The following is a 23176-nucleotide window of genomic DNA, read 5'->3' as shown; positions in this document are numbered from 1 at the left end:
ATCCACACCAAAAACCTACAACAAACTGCTACTGAACTGGGTGAAAAGTTTAGGTGAACAATCTTGACTACTTCTTCCAATTCATGTCGTGCAACTCCCTACAACTCCTAAAATGGACTGCAGGGAAAGAGAGTTAGTGAACAACTCAGCATGATGACAGAAATGAAAAATAACTACCATGGGTTTTTCCAGAAATTGTGAAAAACATGAACACTAATGGCAAAAATTCCCCCTCCATCATTACATTAGGACAGGAAAGAAAAATCTAACAAGATATCCTTTTGCCACAAAACGCTCCTGCGATAATAAGCACAGAATAGAGTATTTTAAATAAGAACCTTGAGCGTGGTTTGCTTCTTTACAAATCTATTTAACATTATTTAAATAAACCTTATTACATTGTAAAAAGATTCATCTGCAAGATGACAGATGGAGGAATTCACACTTTGTTGGTTGCTAATATGTTTTGTTTCCTACAAGATTGAGTTAAGAGGTAACGGTCTCTCTGCCTACAGAAAGTTATCATTCAGAACAATGAAGTAAGCACAAGAGGTAAGAAAGCATTTATAAAGTTCAGCATATCTGGTGCCCATCTCCAGTACAGAGAAAAAACATAATAATTACTTGTATTTATTGAAGATACTAATAAGACATCAGTGTGTGGTCTTCCGAGCAATTCTATGCTCTCCCCAAGCTGCTTCACTGGCTCACACATATTATAGTCATGTGGCCCTTCAGTGAAGTGGGTTCTTTAATTCTCACATACATAGAAATCTCCTAAAAGGTATGCAATCCGTAACACCTGGGATAAAAATCAACCCTCAGGAAATAACCTATTTTTTGCAAGTCCTGGGGCTTTTCCCTTCTAATTTCTTTATAATTACACCCCTGGATCTTAAAAAGTTTTGAGTCGCACATACACCTGCTTCCCCAAAGTCATTTACTTTGGTAGTATTTCAGCAGTTTTCTTCATTAGGATCCATATGCTTGTAGGTAAGTGTTGCGAAGTTTCCTGAACTGGAGAGAGGTATAAATGATACTGTGCAAAAGCCTGTCAAGTCTAGGCAGCTTTTACTTGGGGAAGAGGGGGTGGGGTTTTTTTGTGGAGAGGGTTGTTTGTTTGTTTGTTTTTAAAGCAAACCTGCACACAAGAGGAAACAGCAGACCAGTATATAGTGTATTAACATGACAAGTGTGCCAAAGAATCCGATTTGCAATGGCCACAAAGAATCTGGAAAGTTTGTTTAAGTAATGAGTTGCTGCAGATTTCACTTATAGAAATGATGAGGCAATCTGAAGACGAAGATGATAAACCAGTCTTACTTCAGCTGTTTTAAAAAATCTTTGTAATAGTCAAAAGCTTTTAATCTTGGATGTATGGAAACATTTAAATTCTAAGATACAGAATGGAGACAATCAAGTGCACAGTAGCTGGACAGTAGGAAAGCCAAAGAAAACAGAAAAGGGTATTTCTCTTTGTTAGCTGACTTTTCCACAGAACTGACAGGCTTTATTGAGCACAAAGGATGTCTTCCAATCAAACCTACAAACAGCTTTCCCTATGGTCCGAAATTTTAAAATACGTAATTGTGTTCTGAACGCAAAAATATGGTGAATTTTCAAAGAAACAACTGGGTTTTATCCCATCTATTTATTCCCCTCTCTCCCACTAAGCAGCACCATGTCTTTGCACAAATCAAGCAGAATTTACATGAAATGGGTTTGGCACATGCTGTCTTATACCCCGCAAAGCTTAAACTGGAGTTGGCTGGATAGTTATGTTTTCTCCTCACCAGAAGATGTTGAGGTCTTTGTGCATCAAAAGCGGAGGGATGCTGCTTCGATGATAGGTGTCCCTGTGGATGAAGAGGATAATTCGGATGTACTGTAGCTGACTGAATGGACTGATGTTCAATTTAAAGTTCTTATTTCTCTGATGATGGATTCCAATGCACAGATATTTGAGACTGTCCTTTTTCTGAGAACTTCAGTGCTCGTCCAAGCAGATGACTGACAGAGGATGTATCTTTGCATGACAAATTGTTGAGAAGAGACTGTGGTGTGTGTTTTAGGGTCATTTCCTCTGTTAAATTCACTATAAAAATATTTGGGTTTATTTCTGATTAGCTTTTAAGCAGCAGGTTTATCTTGAACAACCATCCTCCATTCAGTACAGCAGGTCTTTGGGCGCTCCAAAGGTATATTTAATGTACTCAAGGTGTGGTGCTTTTTCTCCCCCCCTGCCTATATCTACGCTTTGAGGTTGTTCTGTGCTAGCAATCTAGAAAAAAATTCATCCTTAGAAAGGCTGGTTAGTTTGTTGGATATCTGTCAGAGGAGAGCATGCCAGTCAGTAAAAAAAAAAAAAAAAAAAAAAAAAAAGAAAAACAAAAGAAAAAAAAACAAACAAAAAACCACATAAACCCCAAACCCCACACAAGTACTGATTTTTTTTTTCCCCTCCATAAGTAGACAGAAAAAAACCCCAAGTCTCCCTATCTCTTCTGTAATATACTAATTTAATGGGAAGTCTACCTAAAGATTCCAGTTCCCACTTCATTTTGCTTCTCTTTGAGGGTATGCATCCTATATAAGGACACTGATGTTACAGAAAGGAAACATGATTGTATTTTCAAACAACTACTAGCTATTCATTTTGCGTTTTAGTAAGACAGAAGTATATTTTGTTATTACAAAAAAAGAGTGTTGTTGAAAGTACAGAGGTTTAGAAAGGTAAAAATAATAAAATATCCTGATACATTTAACATACCTTCAAAGTTTTACACAGAAGCGAAAGCATCTATAGTAAAAGTACTAACATCAAAACACTCACCAACACATTTTTCAGCCAGTTCTCCTAAGAAAGGATCTGACAATTTGGGGTTCCAATCCCTGGTATGAATTTGTAAAATGTGCTTTCGTGCCTGATTTTAAAAAAAGAAAAAAAAAAAAAAAAAATCAAAATTCGCACGCCAAATCCATGTCATAATACTGTAGACATAAATATTATTTATTCATGTGAATATAAAGTTATTTTATGTGGTTTTGACACGTCACTGAGATGCATAAAATAGAACTTGGCACTCCAAAGTCTCTCAAGACCAAAGGTTTTCCCTTCTGTTTTAATTTCATATATAAGCAGTAACTTTTTCAGTATACCAGTTACACATTTTAATTGCTGTTTAATCAACATTATTATACATGAACTGATCGAAACTCATGCTCTAAAAGGAATTATCATAATTTTATAATTTAATTTTTAATTGCTGCACCTATGATTAACAGCTTCTATTGTCAAATGCCTCACCAATTAATTTATTGCTGAGCAGCACAGTACATACACATGAATTCCAAAACTATTTCATTTTAAAATTCTATAGAATCCAAATAAACCTATCAATATGCAAAATAAATTTAAGTATAAATTCATGAAATATTATGGCTGAGTTTATAGAAGTCTAGAACGAGGAACTGAAGCGTTCCTGTTGCCAATATAATAACATCTGGCTTCGCATGTACAATTTTTATGTGCTTAGCAGTCTACAGGCTAAAAAAGCTATTTTCTCCTACCATAACTTCCAAAACCCCAATAGTTAGGGCTCATTATACAAATCCATACAAAACCACAGGTTTTAGAACAGCAATTCAGTTTAATGCAAACGATTTACCTCTCTGTTTAGTTTTAACTGTATTATGGAGATTTTTAAGTTCAATAAAACTTTATGTATTCAATGTGTTTTTACTAAAAATGTCTTCCTAAAATTAAACATTCTTGTAAGTAAGAATGCATATTTTTATTTCATAAGCTTGGTTGTCAGGCATTCAAATATTTAATATACTAGAACTGTTTATTAATAAATCTCCTTTGTAGGTTTTACCTTTTGATCAGGCAAGTTGAAAAGAAATTCCCTGTCAAAGCGACCAGGTCTCCTGAGTGCAGGATCTATAGAATCCAGTCTGTTTGTAGCACCAATTACAACTATTTCACCTCTATTATCCAGTCCATCCATGAGGGCAAGAAGAGTAGACACTATAGAGCTAAAAGAGAGTTTTCAAAAAAAGGATGTATAGGGAACACTGCAAGAATTTTTACTTTTGCAACTGCAACATTCATAACTTCAAAGAAAAAAAGCTAAGTTAAAAAAACCAGTTGCATAACTGTTTCAAGTCTCAAAGCAAGAAGGAACCTTTTGATATAATCTGTATTATGCTTTGTATTATGACTGTAGAAAGGATTACATCAAATTCAAACTTCCTCCTTTAAAAGTTTTGGGGAACGTGAGCTCAGGAAGCCATTTATTGCAGCTCTGAAAAATCCTCTTCCATTAACAGTGTATGCATCGTCCTGTTGAGAGCAACTGTAGCACCAGGCAGAAGAAAGGTGCATCGAGACAAATCCACATGTTCCCATAACCTCCTAGTCTGCTGGCCCCAGAATTTCCCTCCTGTCCCTCTCGGTTGAGTGGAGGGAGATATACACACAAATGCCACCACCTATAGAATGAAAGATACAAGTGCATTGCCATAAAAAGCATAGCGAAACTGAGATTGAAGGCAGCCAGGAAAAACTTCAGCCAGCAGTAAACTGTTGTAAAAAATTTTTTAAAAAATGACACGATAGCAACTCAAGATAAGTTTGCACACACACCATCCAGAATCAAAATGATAGGGGTGTCCATTTCATTCACAGAACATTACAATTCATCAGTTTAAAATAAAATTTTTTTCAACTGGTTATTCTATTGGGCTGCTAACAGACAATCTGTTTACAGTACAAGACCACAACCAAAAGAAAGGCTGTGGAAATCTTGAAGTTAATAGTGTGGCTGAAGGGTTATCTCCAGTACAATTCGATTCCCAGCAAATTACAGTCTGTCTGAAGAACTGAAAAGATGACTTTCAACACCAAAAAAACTCAATCTGTCCTTTCTAGTGTAAGTGAGCTTAAGCAAAAGTAAAAACCTTTCTTGGAAACTGAGTAAAATTACACTTAAGAGTTTACCAAGATAATGTAGCATATACGAAGATAATGGCAGAATATGAGAAATATTACCTGTGAATCTGATCTTGTCTACTAGAACGAACTGGAGCCAAGCCATCTATTTCATCAAAAAAGATTATAGAGGGTCTCATCAAGTATGCCTGGTATGAAAAAAAAAAAAAAAAAATTGAATTCGCTGTTAATTCATGATTTATCCATCAACACTGAAAACAGTGTTTTTATTACAAAGCATTAACATGCTGAACTAACACATATATTGAGACACCTTTGTTAAAAAGTGTACAGTCTGAAAATAAAACTGAATTTTTAACTACAGTACTGTTTCAGACAAAGCAAAAAAACCTGCATTCTCCTTTGAATAAGCAAGATGGCACCAGTGTATCAGTTTTACTGTGTGTTGGAGAGATTAAAGACACCTTATACTCAGTTAACAGAAAACAGTATCTTATCTGCTCATAACCTGTTTGTTTAGACATCTGTGTCTGAAAACAGCTTTTGTTTGAGCAACTGCGTTTCACTGCTTTATGTGACTGACTCTTCTGTCCATCATCTTCCAAACCAAATAAGGACACTAAAATATACACACAACCAATGCAGTCTTGCATCCTCCTCTATGTAGCAGTTATCTTGAACATGCCAGTCAAACTCAAACTCACTGATTTATGTATTTTTTTTTCAATTTTTACCCAAACTACTTTGTCTGCTTCATTGACCGACAAATCAAGTGACGTCTTCCTCTCAGTTTTCAAAGTAAGAAAAACTGTTGTCAGCATTCCTCTATTTTTTCATCTAAATATATAATTTGGACAAATCCTGCCCAATCTATGAAAAATTAAAGTTATTTAGTTTCAATTGCAAATAACTTCGGCTGCCTAAAACACAACAAAACAACATACAGAGAAATTATATGAAAAATACATATTTTCTTCTAACCTGATCAAAAAGGAGTCGAAGCTGACGTTCAGATTCACCAACCCACTTACTGAGACAGTCTGCTCCTTTCCTCATAAAGAAAGCCACCTTTTTGTCTCCTTGACTGCATTCATTAGCTAGAGCTCTAGCTACCAAGGTTTTACCTGTTCCAGGAGGACCATAGAATAAACAGCCCCTGAAGATAAATGGATCAACACAGTCACAAACTTATTTTATGTCTCCTGAAAAACTCCAAGTCAAATTTTATAATGAAGACAGGGAGCCTGGAGAAGAAAAACTTAAGTTCTAATATTATTATTTAGTGTATTCAACATGACTTCATAAAATCTAAGTTTGTTTTATGCTTTCATATCAGTAAATCTTTGCTTTGTAGAGAACATTAATCAAAGGCATATTAAGCTTCCAAAGGATTGTTTTACACTAGTTCAATACCTCCTCAAATATTAAATCTTAGGTAATACTTGAATCAGTGTTTGTTACTTCTTTGAAGAGATGTACTTCCTTTAAACAACAAAAATATCCCCAAATTTTTAATTTACTTAGATTATGTGTACCCATTTAAACCACACACTAAGATGCCTAACTTTAATAGCTATTAAAACCAGAACATAACATTATCGAGATTACTTCTATAAAAGAAACATCAGCATTTAGCTTGATTTAGTAAAATATTTGGTAACATAATGGAAAAAAAGGCAAGGTACTACTAAATAGAACACTTGAGAATTCTTTCTGTGACCAAATCACGAAATTCACCTTCCTACCACATGAAAAATAAACTAGATTTTTGCAATTCTTCATCCTGCTTATTACATTCTGATAGACAAGTGGGGTAGCAAACATGTAAGTCTATTTGAACTGTAAGCACTTCATGGAAAGAATCAATCTTCTGTGTGTTAAGTGAAGCATTCTTCAGAGCTTAAAATAAAATACAACAAGAAGAGTAAATACACCTACCTTGGTGGCTGAATTTTGAATTTTTCAAATATTTCTGGATAGAGAAGAGGAAACACTACCATTTCCTTAAGTGCAAGGATATGATGGCTCAATCCCCCTATACTATCGAAACGCACCTTAGAAAAAAAACAAAGCGTACAAAGCATATATTGTAACAGCTTTCCACAAAAGTACCTTTACTTATAGAGTAACATATTTGAAAACAAATTACAAACAACATTGCATTGATCAACAGGAGTTCTCTGAATTTTCAAAGTGTAAAAAAAGTTGACAAAGTCAACTCTTGGCGGCCCACATGAGGTTTATCAGGTTCAGAAGTTAACTGTGCCAGGAATGGCTGGACATCTACAGAGATCCAGCCTGAGAACATTTTTAAGCTTAGGCACAGCATAACATGAATATAGTCAAAGTACTTCTGGACAATGGTTCAGCTCTAGTAATAATTCAGCAGCTTCTGCACAACACACACTATAAGCTAATGTGTATCACAGTTTCCAAATAGGCACGGGACCCATGTGGCTAGCACTGAGTTAACCGACCCAGGTGGTCAGCACTCTGTTTTCTGCACTGCTCAGCATATCCCAGTTTCTACTATTACAAATAATCAAAAACTGACTGTAAACAAAGAAATATAGTTGGGCAATTGATATTTTGGCATCTTTATGATATGTATGCAGCCTGTTGATTATCTACAGGTCAAAAGCAAGTGCTTTGTAGCCCAAAGAAATAAACAGACAACAGCTTTGGAAAAAATCAAAAAAGATCAGTGGGCTTATTATGAATTTACTTCAACTCTAATGAGAGGCTGTGGTGAATTCTGCTTATGCATAATTGGGAGAAGGAAAATAAAAAATTCTAAGAAAACCTACCGATTTATCAACAATCATAGGGTCAACATCAGCCAAACTTGCCCCAACTTTCACACGTTCTCGCAGGATTCCACTAGCTAAGTCTTCTGCCCTAAAGTTTAAAGGCAGGCACCTGTTCAACAACAAAAAGAACCACCAAATAAATATTGTTCTGTTTTGATCATTTTGCTGGAATGGGAAGAACCAAGAGATTAAATGCCTTCTACTTCCTAAAGAGACAACCTTCCTGGATTGATAAGGTAATCAAAACTAACTTTTTTTATTGTGTGTAATTATTCTTGTATATCCAGAAGCTCCCTAAATATAAATATAGTTTTATGCTTCCATACAGATATTTCAATCCGGAGAACTAGGCTGGACAGAGTATTTTGATTAAACACAGAAGAAACAACACTGACCATAAGAACAGGACACTCTCCACTGGCAGTGATGAACTGCATAAGTTCAGTATGGTAAGAAAAGGACTAACAGTACAAGGAAAACACATTTTAAAACATATAGCTCATTAGAGTCCAAAGGAAATAGAAATATTTGTTGCAGATCAGCCATAAATCACATCCACCTGTTCCAGCTTCTTAGTGTATATAAAGAAGCTTTAAGCTCCTACACAGATATTACATCAGGTCAAATACACAGATAAAGGGAGCAAGAAAGGTACCAGTAAGATACAGGTTACACTCGGAACTACACTTGGAAGTTGTACGTAGCTGGAATTCCTCAGGATGGAAAAGGGAATGGTGTGGCAGACAGGAAGAGATGGAAAAAAGATGAGGAAACTTTTTTTTTTTCTGTTCAGTTTTCCAACTAATTTATCTGTGTCGGTAAGTAAAATTACTGATATACCTTATAGATCTTCCACTTTTAGATAAATGGTGAATAAACATAGGGTCAAAAAAACACGCGTTAGGGTGTAGAATGCACGTATTGTTACAAAACAGGAAGAGAGAAGAGTAAGAACTAGTATTGGGAGTACAACTAAACAAACTGGGACCAAGTAACACCAAGAATAAAAATCTATTTTAACCGACAGAAGTTGTTTGTCTTATAACCCAACTGAATCAAACAGATATTCTTATATTTCCATTTTTTTATCACTATTGTTAATTATCTACTCATAAGACTTAAAAATCTATGTTAATATATAACCAGCAATCCTCCTAAACTGTGTCTGCAGGTAATTACATGCAGAATCAAAAAAGTCTGCAGAACTGATAGAACATTATAGCATAGTTCTACTTGTTTTCTGATGAATAATAAAAATCAAACCCTCCTAAAGACCAAGGATGTTTTGATACCTATTTCTTGCTCTGGCCATGCTTTTAGATTTTCTTCTTTCAAAACGTTCTTCATCTGAAGAGGTTGTATCACTGCTGTGAATAGCATGCTTCTTTCTCCTATTGAAGTGGCAAAATAAACATAAAACTCAGTCATTTTTGCAGTAGAATGGCATGGTTTGATTCTTTTATAAAAACAAAATTGAAATGGCAAGTACAGTACTGTTCAGGTTTAAGATGCATTCAGATTTTAGTTTTCTTAAGTATCAAAATAATCTGGGAGGGGAACAACATCTTTTACTGTCACAGGAATATCTGATTTCAACATAAACATTACTAAAACACTAGATCCCCTTAAGATATGTGTTCCAGTCCACGTTATCTCAGCAAATGTGATTAAGTATCCAATCAATAAGCTTCTGAAGTTCATCAGGCAGCAACTGTACTTGCAAAAGCTTCCAATCACTTTAGCCACATCTAATATAACAGAAATATCAAAATCCCCTTACTCGCTTTGATGCTTCCCTTTAAATATTCTTTGAAAAAATTCCATGCTTCCTAAACCATATGGTCTCTTTTTATGAGGTCATTAATTCTGAAGAGCAGAAGTTTCACAAAATACCTGTACCTGTAGTTAAACTTCCGATCTGAATCTAAGTAAAATTACTATTCAAAGTCTGCATGAACCATTTTTTATTTTAGTATGACAGTATTTCAGAAAACTGAGTATTTCAGAAATATTGGAGAATGTACATTACATCTTCTGTACAAAAAGGTGTTCGGTTTGATATCAGTTCGAAAAACATCAGCACTTTTTTGCATTAAAAAGCTGGCTACTAGTTAAAATTCATGTGTTTTTAGTGAATATAGTAAGCTGCATCATTTGTATGAACACGATAATGCACTGACTAGCTGGTTTTTGATGAAGGATAACATGGTCAATCAGCTTTACTGTTCAATGACCAAAAATTAGATACATTTAAAAACATCAAAGAGAGTATCGTGCAATTAGGAAGAATTTTTATGACAGTATCCTGACAAGAAGGGATAAAATGAGAATGGAGTAATGAGCGTGCTAAAACTGAAGGGATAATAGCTTTCACACTCTCTATATCTAAGTACAAGTCCTAAGATTATCCAACAAAACATCATATGCACTTTAAGCAAAAAAAAAAAAAAAAAGCTCTTCAAAATTAAATGTTTTTATTTATATTACACAGAAACTTGTAGAATCGTAAAATTCTGCTATTATTTTTTTTACTGTTCATATTTTCACTATGCCATTAAATTGAGCAATAAGACAAGAGTTTCAGCTGAGAGTAGCATTCATTTATTTGAATTCTGTTCACGGACAGATTTATCTTTTTGAAATTCTGAGTAAGTTTTTTTTTTTTTAATTTATTAAGCTCTGTTCTCATCTATTCTGTTAAATAAAGCCCATCGACAGTTTGCAAGACAACTTGGTGTATTCCAGACTTCTTTGACACAAAATGTAAGATTCAAAAATTATGCTTGGTAAATATTTTATTAAATTGTTAATATTATTTGGATGAAATTTGAACTGCAAGAAAACAAAAAACATTGCCCTGATTTGTTTATTTTTGTAGAATAGAAAGGAGATATTTGTTAAACTGCTGCTTTGGATTTAAACACTAAATATATGCCCTTACAGAAAACGCTAGTGTGCAATGCACAACTCTCTTTCCAGTACTTGCAGCACACCTGTTTCCATTCTGTTTATCATAAAGCTTTTACTGGTATTATGAAGTGCTAGGAAATTCATTTTTGTATGCTGATCAGGATCTGAACCTAAAACACAATTCAAGACCCACACACATGCATGAATGAACTGTACAACTCACTCAAGAATGTTTTGAAAATCAAAAGCTAACAGAAATGTACTGAGGGAAAGCAAACAACTATGTACCAAAAGACTGACATTTACCTGATATGGCTTCTTCTTGCAGGAGATCTGTGAATATCAAAGAGCGTATTTTCTCTCTTTTTTTGATGAGATGGCACTGAGTAAGAGAAGTTCCACATTTGTAACATCAATTATAAAAAAATAATAAACTAATCTAAATGCAGTGCAAAAGTGCTAGATTATTGCTTTACCAACACTGTTATCATTGGTTTCTCCAAAAGCTCAAACAGCCACAGCCTCCTCAAATCACCACAGCTATGGCTATCATGGCACAGAATGTAATTCATGCAGGGCACTAGCATTTTCAGTTTACTTGCAGGACGTGAAACTCCACACAGAAACCTCTTCACAGCTGATAATGAGATGTCTTGAAATTTCTCTTAACACATAAACAACAGCAATTCTCTATCACACCCTTAATTTCCAAGTTGCCTTACAATATAGCACACTGCATACGCCACTGTAATCGAAACCAAATATGCACAGAATACATTATTTTAAACAGAAGTATTAAAAGGTTTAAAATCAAGAGACACTACACTGAACCCTGCATGGATCCCTGACGGTATGTCCTGTGAGGAACAGCTAAGGACACAGGGTTGTGTAGTTCAGAAAAAAGGAGACTGAGGGACAACCTCGTTGCTCTCTACAGCTTACTGAGGAGGGAACACGGAGAGGGAGGTGCTGAGTTCTTCTCCCTGCGATCCAGTGACAGGACATGTGGGAATGGTTCGAAGCTGCAGGGCAAATTCAGACTTGACATTAGGAAACATTTCTTTACCAGGAAGGTGGTCAAACACTGGAACAGGCTTCCTAGAGAGGTGTCGATGTCCCAAGCCTGTCAGTATTAAAAGGCATTTGGATAATGCCCTTAATAACATGCTTTAACTTTTGGTCAGCCCTGAAGTGGTCAGGCAGTTGGACTAGATGATCATTGTACGCCCCTTCCAACTGAACTATTCTATTCTACATTTCTCAACTAGGCAAAACATGGTAACTGCTGCTACGCAATTTATCTACAGTTATGAATTAGGCTTACCACTCAAGAAGAGAAGCAGGCATAGCAGTAACTATTTTTTCTATGTAATTACCTAATTTATTAGACTGCTTTCTGAATTCAACTTCTGTCAACTACTTCTTGACCTAAACCCCGTTCACCTCCAACCCTGAGCCCAGCACGTGGCAGTACTTGCAAAGTTTAACGAGGCAGCACGCACTAGCAATGCCACCACCATTAACAAATTGACAGATTATGTCTTAGTAGTCCTACTCATGTGGTGAACCAAAAAAGAGGCAAGATGGAAGTCACGAAGTGCTGCATAGAAACTCTGTCAGGGATGAGGAGTAGTCATCCAACTTTTCCCTTCTCAGTAGAGCACAACTGCATGAGCACTGTCCAGTTCCTCACCTATTGGAGGGGCCTGGTATCTTTCAACAGTTTTTCTCTGTCTGAGATTATATGGCCGATCATTTTCTTCTCCCTCGGCTTCTTCTACTTCTATATCTCCATCTTCTTCCTGAGACTCTGTTGGGGGGGACAAAATACTTTCAGAACACTGCTACTTGATGCCAGAGCTATCTTAATCTTAAAAATTAACATTTTAATGGTCACTGAGACTTATTCCCCTTTTATTAATTAACACTAACTGGCAAATCACTGGAAGTTTTAAGACCAAGATAAATCTACAGAGGTCAAACTTCCTTCTAGTTTCCCAGAGAAGGTTCTGGAAAAGCAACAGAAAGAAAAATAAATGCAGCTAAAGTAGTTTTAGTTGTAAAGTACTTCAGGTATCACTTCTGTCCACTATCTTATTCCTTCAATAACTATCCTGCAAATTAAGAATAATGCCTTTCTTCTCTTTTCCCACAGGAGCCTCAGAAAATCAAATATCTGACACAGCATGAAAATAAGTACAACTTTACTATCCACAATATCATTTTCACACAAAGCAAATGAACACACTGTATAAAGGTACCGCCTAGGTCCATCTATTAACAGGATCAGAATTCCCATCCATGGATCTCAGAATAAACACTGCATTCTTATTAATTGGGACAGACCATACCTCTTACAGCAGTTTCAGCTCAAAATCAAGACACACTATGCTGAACCCTGTATGTATCCCTGAAGTTTGAGTCTGATTTCTTAAGGAAGCCAAGCGTGCTGTTGATCATGCCATCAAAGTTAGCCATAATCCCTTCTTTATCAATACTTTCGAACCCACCGGCCAGGTTCATCCAAATTTTTAAAGGAAGGTAGAATTTTAAATGCAGTTGTGTGTCTAGAAGCCTTCTAAAATTCAGTGGATGGATAGAAAACAGAGACTTTAATTAATACCTTCCCCAAAGGAAGGATGCAGAACTGACTATTACACATTCTTTCTGGTAACTGCCACCCAGCATATGAGAAATAGCAAGTCAGTTAGAACATGCATAGTTGTAGACTATATGCATCACATCCTGGCTTCCACCAGAGGATTGTTACAGGGAATATAAGGAAAGCTTCAATTACTTAGTGTTACAGAAAACAGGAGTAAGGGAACATAGTATATAAACATTTAGAAACCAGACTTTATTCTGCTACTTTCAGATAAAATTGCTTTTGTTTAAAGAAAACTACGTAGAGATCCCTAAACTACATCTCCTCTTTCTAAAGAGGAGTTGTCCTTCAGTGTGTACTTATTTGCAATAGTCTTGTTAATTGGTCTATTTAATAACTCCAAATCCAGATCCAAAATCAAATTACTTTCTGTAGTGCAATATATTGCTATCTTATGTTGAGGAGAGCTTTGTTTTATAAGTATTTCAGACAAACCCTTACAATTCTTCACAACCCTTACCTTCTTCTTCCCCTTCTGTGGACACTTCATGGTGGTTCTGAATCCCATAGCTGTTTCTCCTCAGTGATTTCCTTCTTCTTTTCACTCGAGAATACATATCCATGTTTTCCTGGAATGAAATTCACACACGGTCCCATCAGTACTATCATCCCATGTCACTCACAGTGTTAGCCCACAGTTCAGTAAGTACTACTCCACACAATCTCTAGCCCCCAAGACTTCTACCTACAGAGCCCTTCACACGTAGACTACAAAAGCAGTCTAATTTAATAGGTGGTAAAATAAGTCTCTCGGATAGCACCTAGTCCATCTGATCCGTAGTTAACATCAGTATCAAGCTGTTTTAGGGAACAAAGCAGATGACAGTCCCTGATCCTGTTTTCAGACTACCAGAGTGTGCTTCAAACCAAAGGAGAACCACCACAGTACATCATGACAGCATGGCAGTCAATTCAACAATAAAGAAAACATGATTGAGTTTATATCCGTGAATTTTGTTCTGAATTTCAGTTTGTCAAGTTTTTTAATGTAATCTACTGAAGATGATCTGAAACCTTTTGACAGAGCTACAGACAATATATGAAGATTGCAAAAAGAAACACACTCCCCTTAGTATTACTTTTATCCAAGATCTGCACTTACAAATTCTGTATCTGTCCACATCCGTAGCCGTTCTACTTCCCCAGACCGTCTATTTCTCCTGATGTTAATATTATCCATTTCCTGCAGGACAGCTTCAGCAGTACTAAAATATATGCAACAGTTAACACAAAAAAAATTCAGTCTTAAAATAGTAGGCATGCAGATCTTTTTACATAGCATCCAACAACTTAGCATATCTAATTCTGTGGTCTGTTATGGCTGTTCCAAGGTTTACAAATCAATTAAATATACAAATGTATTAAAATCTGAAAATTTTAGGATAGCTGCTTGAAGCTATCAATTAACTACAAAACCAACCATAATAAAGAAAACTTAAAGATGAACCTACAGAATATAAACTAAGGAGTATGCAGAAGAAGAAATGCTGATGCTATTAAAATCTGGGGTTCAAATTAGGCTGTAGCATTTCAAAAAACATTTAAAAAAATTTTTTTTACTCAGGGTAAGTTGTAGCATATAAATTTGCAACTGCTTACATGTTAGTTTAGGTGTCAGATAAGATTAAGTTTGCAGAATAAGAAAGTAAAGCTTTTTACCTACATAATATTGGGAAAGCAACTAATGCCTCCACCCCATAAGCTTTACAGCTTCTTACCCCAGCCTCAGAAAGACACTAATACATAAAGGATTTTTAATTTTTTTTTAAATGTTAAATCAGTAACACCTAGAATTTCATCATTCATTATTTGACCTAACTACTCTACCATTTCTCATCTACTATTTAATTAGTCTACACTTTCATTATCTGAAGTATTTGTAAACAGCTGTCAAAACAATGGTTTGTATATTGTATAGTGTATAAATAGTGTATAAATAATAACCTTGGCCAAGATGCTTCATTGCTAAGAAAGAAAACAACAGAGTATTAGCCAGGCCAAGTCAATTATTTGGCCACCTGTCCTGAACACCAAGTTACTGGTCTCTATGGCGATTATGGTAGATTTCCACTGGAATTCTACTGTAATTCTGTAATAATTGTAAGGAGGCAGAAACTTTCACTTCCTTTCTTTCAAGCTGTTTAAAAGTAAATCTAAAGGGTGAAATCCTGCCTAGAAAGAAGATGGAAGTTCTGGTGACAGAAGTCAGTAAAGTCAATATTTCATTACGAGCACACCTCTCAATTTTAAACAATTCTTCCAAAATATCTGTGATGTGTGACATAACTGCTTCAAGTAAAATCATGCTATAGTTTGCTATCAAAGAAAATAGTGTTGGAGGGGACCTGGAAAAGTCCACCTGCTCTGCCAGGCAAGAACAAACAACACAATACCTAAATCACTCCTGACAGACATTTGTCTAACCTGTTCTTAAAAACCTCCAATGATTATGGGACACACTGATATCAGTATAAGTTCATATATAGACTTCAGTACCATGATCTTATCAAATTACAATCTTCATGGTAGACTTTTTCCTATTGTTGATGAGTAGAGGGAGATTCAACTGCAACTAGAAAAATAAATGTAACTCAATATAAATTTGTAAACTGATACCAAGTAAATTGATACCAAGTAAATTGAAAAAGAAAATTAAATTAATAAAAGATTCAACAGAATACATTTAACAATAAAGATCATACTTGGCAATTAAATGTTTATGTTTAAATCATATTCCAAGCACTAGAGCAAGCGGTCTCTCACAGATGTGACTATTGAAAGCCATTTTACAGGTGGGAAAATTGAGACACATTAAGTGACCTGTCCAGGGCCACACAGAAATAGTATATCAAGAAAAGTATTTCTGGCTCCCATTCCTATGCTCAGACCAGACCGTGCCTCCCTCTCTGACCTACTTTGTCTGCACAGTAAATGTCAAAAAGTGACACCCACCCTATGTGAATTACTAACAAATGGTAAAAAACAAACAAACAAAAAAAAAACCCAAAAAAAAAAAGCAAGCTACAAACTTTCGATATTTTATGATCAAAATCATACAAGCAAAATCTAGAAAGCTTCTAAGTATTGTTGCTAATCAATTTACATCATATTTAGGGTATCACTACATAAACAGATTACTAACAAACTAGGGTGTGGATTTACAGCATGTCAGCCACTCTGCAATAACCGCCAACTTACACAGTTTTATCCAGGTGTAAACACAGAGTAGCTTACTCCTCAATGAAGTCTGGCAAGTTGCTTTGCATTTAAAGCATGGATAATATAGGCAGTTACAGCACAGGACCCAGCCCGTAACTCAAACCACAATCTAGCTTGCCTCAATGCTAATACATTCCCACAGTAAAACACATAGATGGCACTGGAAGACAGGATTTTCTAACTTTTTTAAAAGTCATTAAGATGCTTTGTGAATACAACTGAAGTATCCCCACATACCTGTTTACTAGCTGATCAAACAATAAACTCTGATTCAAAGTTTCAAATCTGTTTTTCCTGGACCGACAACTTTTTCTGACTTCTATATCTCCGTTTATGCAAGCATGGTCCCCATCTCCCTTTTTTTCCCCCCGAAGGGGATGGCTTTTGAGAGCTAAGAGAAATTTGTATTACTACTTCAAAATGCAGGAAATAACATTTTCACAAACAAGAATTAATAAGAGAATACTTAGTAAGGACAATAAACCAAAAGTTACGGAGCACAGTATGAGCACCCTTGTATTCACTAAAGAAATATATTTTTTTTTAATTCCTATCAAAGTTGCTTTACAAGCTATTTCTTCAGGCTTGAGCTTGTTTCCTTATATGATAATCTTATTTTATGATGAAAATTTGGCATTCAAATATCCATTCAATATTTTTAAGTTAACATCAATACTGAAATGCACACTTGGCCCACAGTTTCAATTCTTAGTCTTTCAAATACAGTATCAAAAAGTCAGATACAACATATTGATTTCACAAGCAAATCTGTATCAGCTACTCTGTACAGTGCCAAACAAAAAGAGATCCCACTCCTGATTGTTCCTTAGGCACCACAGTAAATAATAAAAATATCAAATATGCTTAATGGATTAACACTTACATAGAGTCAACACAGAACTAAACGAGACAGAATTGATGAAAAAGGGGCACAAAACACAAAGTGGTTTTAGCTGAGATATGCAATGAGATGGCAAGTTTGTAAGGTACAAGCATATAGGAAAATCATTCAAGGTAGAAGGAGCTGCAGACAAGGCAGGTCTCTCTAAAGCAATAGTAGACTTAAGTAATGTTAAGAACCACAGAAGGCCAAATTTTAAATGAGCAAGGAGAGTAAGTAAATTAAAGAGACCAGCTGGGAAAGGAAGGCCAAAATTAGTTCCTAACAGTAAATTTGGGAATTAAGGAAAACATCAAGATCATGGCCAAGAGGTCTGAATTGAGAAGAGAAATGGAATTTCATCTAAGAATGTTCCCCATGTACACAGAGAGCATCCAAGATGTTGACAGAAGAAAACTGAGCCAAAACAGTAACTTTTCTGGTCAAAATGGTCATAGTAATCAGTAAAGTTATCATAAATATATGCAACTGAAAATCATTGACATAAAATTGTTAAATGTAAAAGTAGATACAAAAAGGTCCACTGTAATACACTTACATAAGCTACGTCCATTTGGTAGTGTAGAACCAGGCTGAGAAGTTAACCTAGGAAACAATTATATTAGACACACAAATAATGTTAACACTTCTTAGCCAAGCAAAAGTTACACAGTGAAAATAGAACTTTAAACAGAGAGTGTTACACGATACACTATAACTTCAAAACCTTTGTAACACGTAGCCTCCGAAGAGTCTGCTTCATGCCCAACACTGGAATGAGGACAAAACTGCCAAATACCAATTATATGAATCCCCCCAATTATCTAAACATTGCTTTTATTAATGCCTCCAATGTTCCCTCATGCCATGTCCTACTATTAACTCTCCCGTTAAGTTTCAGAACAGAAACTTGATATAGCTCTTCGAAGGCAATTATCACTCAAAACACTTTGGATAAACTAGTAGAAGCAACAAAACTTCTAGGAAAAGTCTTAGCAACTCAAGATCACTATTAGGCCCAGCACTTTGGATTTGGGCAGAAAACAACAAAAAAAAAAACTCAGATGAAAAGACATGTCGCAGTGGATGCTACGTGAGTAACAACATGAGTTTCAGTATCCTGGCCATTTGACACAGTGATCTAAATTCTCCCAGCCACATTAAATGTTTTTTTATTTCTTAGCATTTCTAATAGGTACAGTACAAGTCTACACTTATAAACAAAAGAAATAGAAGGTACACGAGTTTCGATACATTCCCAGATTACCATGGCACATAACATGCTATATTTAATTTATTCTGGTTTTAAAGGGAAAAACAAACAAAAAAAAAGAGATCTATTTTAAGATTTATATAGTTTTTAAATATACTTCATCCTAGCAGACGACAGTCCAGTAGTGAATTACAGTCACTCTTACATTCAAAGCATTGCAAGAACTATTTTGATTTGTACATAAATATGAAATATGTATTTATAAAAGAATCAGTATAAACTGGAAGTTCATGGCCCAGGAACATACTGTCTACACTGTCTCATAATCACTTGTAATCATGTGAAGAACCTTATGAACACAAGAATGCTTTGTAGAATATCATTAATCAGAGTTATAAAATGAAACAAATAAAAATGTGGCAGGATTGAGGCTGTATTTGATAAAATACAGTAATTTACTTGAGTCCTTATAACCAAACAGGAAAGAGAGGCTGAAAACAACAATGGAAAGAAACTTGACCATTATCTATTCCCTAAAGATGATAATACTGATTTCCTAATTCACTAAATTTAGATGGATAAAGAATCCAGAATTCAGACTGTATCTCAAATAAAACTACTTTCCATTTTTGCACAAATTTGCATAGAAAGGAAACACAGGGATAAGAGGATTGATGTAACCCACGTTCCTGGAGTCTTAAACTAGAAGAAAATTGTATGAAAATAACACGCTTCAAAACTACCCTATTAAGCATGAGCTGCAGCTCACTGCAGAAATAGCATAAGTGGGTTAACATTACAGGAAAAATTAGGAAGACTTTATTTTTCTCTTGGCACCAAGTTACCTGGACTGTCCAGTTGAGATGCTCCATTCCTCTCGCTGCCCAGTACTGCGTGATTTTGATTTGTCTTTGCACACAGGATCAGCATGTTTTGAGGTACGTTTGGCAGGAGGAGATACGTGGCTATCACTCAAACTAGCATCACTACCTTCATCTTTCTGAAAAGAAAAAAAGCATCAGACCATACTTAATTGGCTCATTTGTATATATCCTTACAGAAAAAGAGGAAACTTAAGCTTAGTAAAAGGAAGTCTCTCTCAAACTCTTAGTAACCAGCTTGTGTGAAATATTAAAATTGTTTATTCTGAAAACATTACTGAAAACTACACAAATATTTTTAAATATTAAACTGTTCTATAATATTTTACATTTATTTCTTAACAAGCGTTCTATTTCTTAACAAGCGCTCTATTTCTCTAACCCACTGCATTTTGTATATCACACATGACACTGCTACTCATACACTACTTGCAAAAGAACTGATAGTGCAATAAAGAGAAAAAAGGACTGAGGAAAATAAGATACTTAGAAACACAGCATGAATTTATTCTACTGACATTGTCTTTGTCTTTAAAATGCTTTAATAGTCACATTATGCTCCTCCTTCTTGTAAGAGTTTTGCAATACATTGTTCTCTTCTTTAGACTGTCAAACACACAGCTAGGAGTAACTGAAAGTGGACTTTTACAGCACTTTTTGTCTAATGTGTTCATTAACAGCATTATACACACTAACAACATTAGTTTTAACACCTTTAAGAAGCACCTAAACGCTATCGGAGGGGTTTTTTTCTGTTGCGCTTATGAGAGGTAACGTGGACAGAAACTCAAAGTAGTAGCAAGGGATTACTTCAGAGCTGTACGTAAGAAGTGGACAGCAAACTTTGGAGGATCTGCTTCTGTTAAGATGAACTACAAAAAAAAAAAAATCTAGATTCTATAAACCACAAATTTTAGCTCATGGAAACAGTCTTGATTAAAAAACTAAATATCCTCTCTTGCAACAACAGAGTAAACAATTTCCAAATATTAAGGTCCAGGAATTGTCAGTAAGCACTTAAACAAAGAACAAAACATAATTTTACTTATATGCAAGGAGATGATCACGGAAGTCCCATTTGTTCACCAGGCTTATTAACAACAATAAGCTGATTTGTACTCCAGATAATTCAACATCCTGACGTCTCACATACTCAAGAAAATAAAAAAATAGAAGTTGTCGTCTTAAAAGACTAAGACAAACTATCACAGCACAGTATTTAGAAAGTGGCAAAGCCTAAAGAAATCCAAACGTACTGGTGCAGTTCGACAAGACAGCTCAGCACCACTGAACCTGGGGCCTGGCCCATGCACTCCCTTGCCTGGCCACACAGCACCTCTCCAACCTCCTTTGACTTCCTTCTGATGTTTCTCTGACCCACCCATAAACCAAATCAGCTCACTAAAGCTTCAAAATTTCACTTTCCTTCCGTTAGATTAGCTTCCTACCTGGTTAGTGAGCGGAATCATTTCACTAAGGGATCAGACAAATACAAAAGATAATGCAAGAAAAAAAAGTGAGGTGAGGACGGGACCACTGCCTGCAGGAACAGAAGGCTGCGAGTGAAATAGGCTGTCTGCATCACACCTTAACATTTTGTCCCCCAATAAATATTTTTAACAAATATTAACTAATATTAAATACTTGTAATACTACTAATAAATTAATAAATATGGTATTCATTATGATATAGTATTTACTGAATATGTTATACGTAATTTTATTCATACTATAAATACTTGTAAATACTTTTGATAATACTAAAAAATACTAACCACTAGTATTAAATGCTACCAGCCCGTGTTCACATCTCATCTTTTAAAAGTAGTTTTAACTTTGATAATTTTTAGCCTGTCAAGGTAAACTCAGAGAAAGAGGTCTATATTAAGATTCGATCTTAGGACTCATTTAACCCTAGTAAAAAAACAAAACCTACACTTTTTTCTTCCTCATTATTTCACTTCTTCAGGAAGTACATCAACATAATGCAAAATAATATCTATACTAGGAGATCATAATTAAAACTTTAAATTAGATGAAGCAGCATTCAGGATCTAAAACACAGATTTAGTCAAAGTGGTAGCAGAGGTAACTACCACCATTCCTAAACACAAAACACCTGCACCTTGCATAGCACTGTAAAATACATGTGCAGCCACCCAGCTGTTTTCCATAACACTCCGCAACTACAAAATACCAACTTTTCAGAAAATTTTAATAGTGTACATATTCACTTCTGAATACGGTAAAGCATTTGTGTATGTACTTTTTGCTTTAATCAGCCACAGGTTTATCTGTGGACTTAGCAAAATACATCATTGCTAAGTCAATTTTAGTAACTACTTTCTGAAACTACAAGAGCTACCCTGTGCAGGATAGAAGCAGAGTTTCAAGGTAAGCCACAGAACCAGTTTTAAACCGGCTAGGCGAGACAGAGAAAATGAAACTAAGAGAGAGGAACAAACACGTAACGAAGCTTTACGAGGGCTAACATTAAAGCTATTTTGTGAGCAGTGAAATTAGTAATGCATAGGTTTCTATACTCCACCTTTACCCCTTCCTATGCAAAAAATCCTAACTCCTCACAGGTCTCCTATGACCATCTTTCTCTGCATTTCCTCCAGTTCCCTGCCTCTGGTACCAAGTCTCAAAATTAGATAGTATTCCCCATTTGTCCTGTCTCTTTATTGGTCAAAGGCAATACAATGATAAGAGTTAATTCTGAGCTATGTGCATGCCAAGTGTTCAGCTGGCAAGTAAAACAAAATATTAGCGATTAACCTGGAGAAAAAAATCTGCTACTTCAGGCCTCCTTCTGCTACTGAGTTACCAAAATTCACAAAGTTTATAAAAGCTGATTGTCTTTGAGATCAATAATACTGTCAGATGAACAGATACTGGCCAATAGCTTCAAAACCTGGAAAAACAGGCTAACCGTCAATGTGATCACATCAGTGCAGCTGCCTAAGGAACTAGACTAGCAATGAAGGGGTTTACTTAACAGGGGCAATGACTTCTGGTTATTCTTTGTTCAGGATATTATTTTCGGTTGAGCCTCATTTGTCTGCATATTAACTCTGCACAGTAACTTAGCAAGTACAAAGCAAGTCTAAATTTTAAGATAGTCAAGCCCAAATGACTAACTTAAGTTAGGACACCTGCTGCAGAAGATGCACTAACATACAAAATGTTTTACCATGAAGTAGTGACAGAGCTACTAAAATGAGAAATCACTGAAATTTTAAATATACTAATAAGAATCCAAGCTCCATTTTCCAGTTAACAGATAATCTTAAAAATTCAAGCTCTAGGGAATCCAATCACACCTAGACTACCATCCAGAACTTTCACCTACCTACAGTAATATATGGAGATGGAGCTTTCATTACACTCAAGAGATTAGCCAAACTGGGATATGCTAGAACAAGAAAAGAAATTAATTTCAATTTGAGAAGCCTTTACAGAGAGTAGTCTATCCACTGCTTCCTCCCATTTATAGCAAAAGAGGTCTAATGATTCCACTGCACTCAACTTGCTCCCTGAAGTAACTGGGTCTCAAACCATTTATACCTTTAATGATTAAAAATAGTACTTCAGTTTCAACCCAGAAATTTATTACTTAACAGTACACATCATGAAAATGT

At 35.4% G+C, this 23176-nt stretch overlaps 1 protein-coding gene across 4 annotated transcripts in view; it reads right to left on the bottom strand.

Moving 5' to 3' along the window:
* ATAD2B (ATPase family AAA domain containing 2B) overlaps positions 1-23176 on the bottom strand; it is a 79789-nt gene that overhangs the window by 44860 nt on the left and 11753 nt on the right. For 3 of the 4 annotated variants that reach the window (XM_052809319.1, XM_052809320.1, XM_052809321.1), the window contains exons 2-15: positions 19497-19651; positions 17998-18044; positions 16796-16949; positions 14442-14544; positions 13800-13908; positions 12368-12484; positions 10981-11056; positions 9057-9155; positions 7762-7873; positions 6893-7008; positions 5936-6110; positions 5054-5142; positions 3879-4038; positions 2834-2924 (exon numbers count right to left, since the gene is read on the bottom strand). In XM_052809319.1, coding sequence (XP_052665279.1) covers positions 2834-2924; positions 3879-4038; positions 5054-5142; positions 5936-6110; positions 6893-7008; positions 7762-7873; positions 9057-9155; positions 10981-11056; positions 12368-12484; positions 13800-13908; positions 14442-14544; positions 16796-16949; positions 17998-18044; positions 19497-19651 — 1603 coding nt within the window. Of the gene's footprint in view, positions 1-2833; positions 2925-3878; positions 4039-5053; positions 5143-5935; positions 6111-6892; positions 7009-7761; positions 7874-9056; positions 9156-10980; positions 11057-12367; positions 12485-13799; positions 13909-14441; positions 14545-16795; positions 16950-17997; positions 18045-19496; positions 19652-23176 lie in introns of those variants that run through there. The other variant, XM_052809322.1, reaches the window with a different exon arrangement.

The sequence above is a fragment of the Harpia harpyja genome, chromosome 15, assembly GCF_026419915.1.
Source record: "Harpia harpyja isolate bHarHar1 chromosome 15, bHarHar1 primary haplotype, whole genome shotgun sequence".
NCBI classification, from domain to species: domain Eukaryota; kingdom Metazoa; phylum Chordata; class Aves; order Accipitriformes; family Accipitridae; genus Harpia; species Harpia harpyja.
Note: the sequence above shows the minus strand (reverse complement) of the source record. Positions and strands in the feature narration are given on the sequence as shown.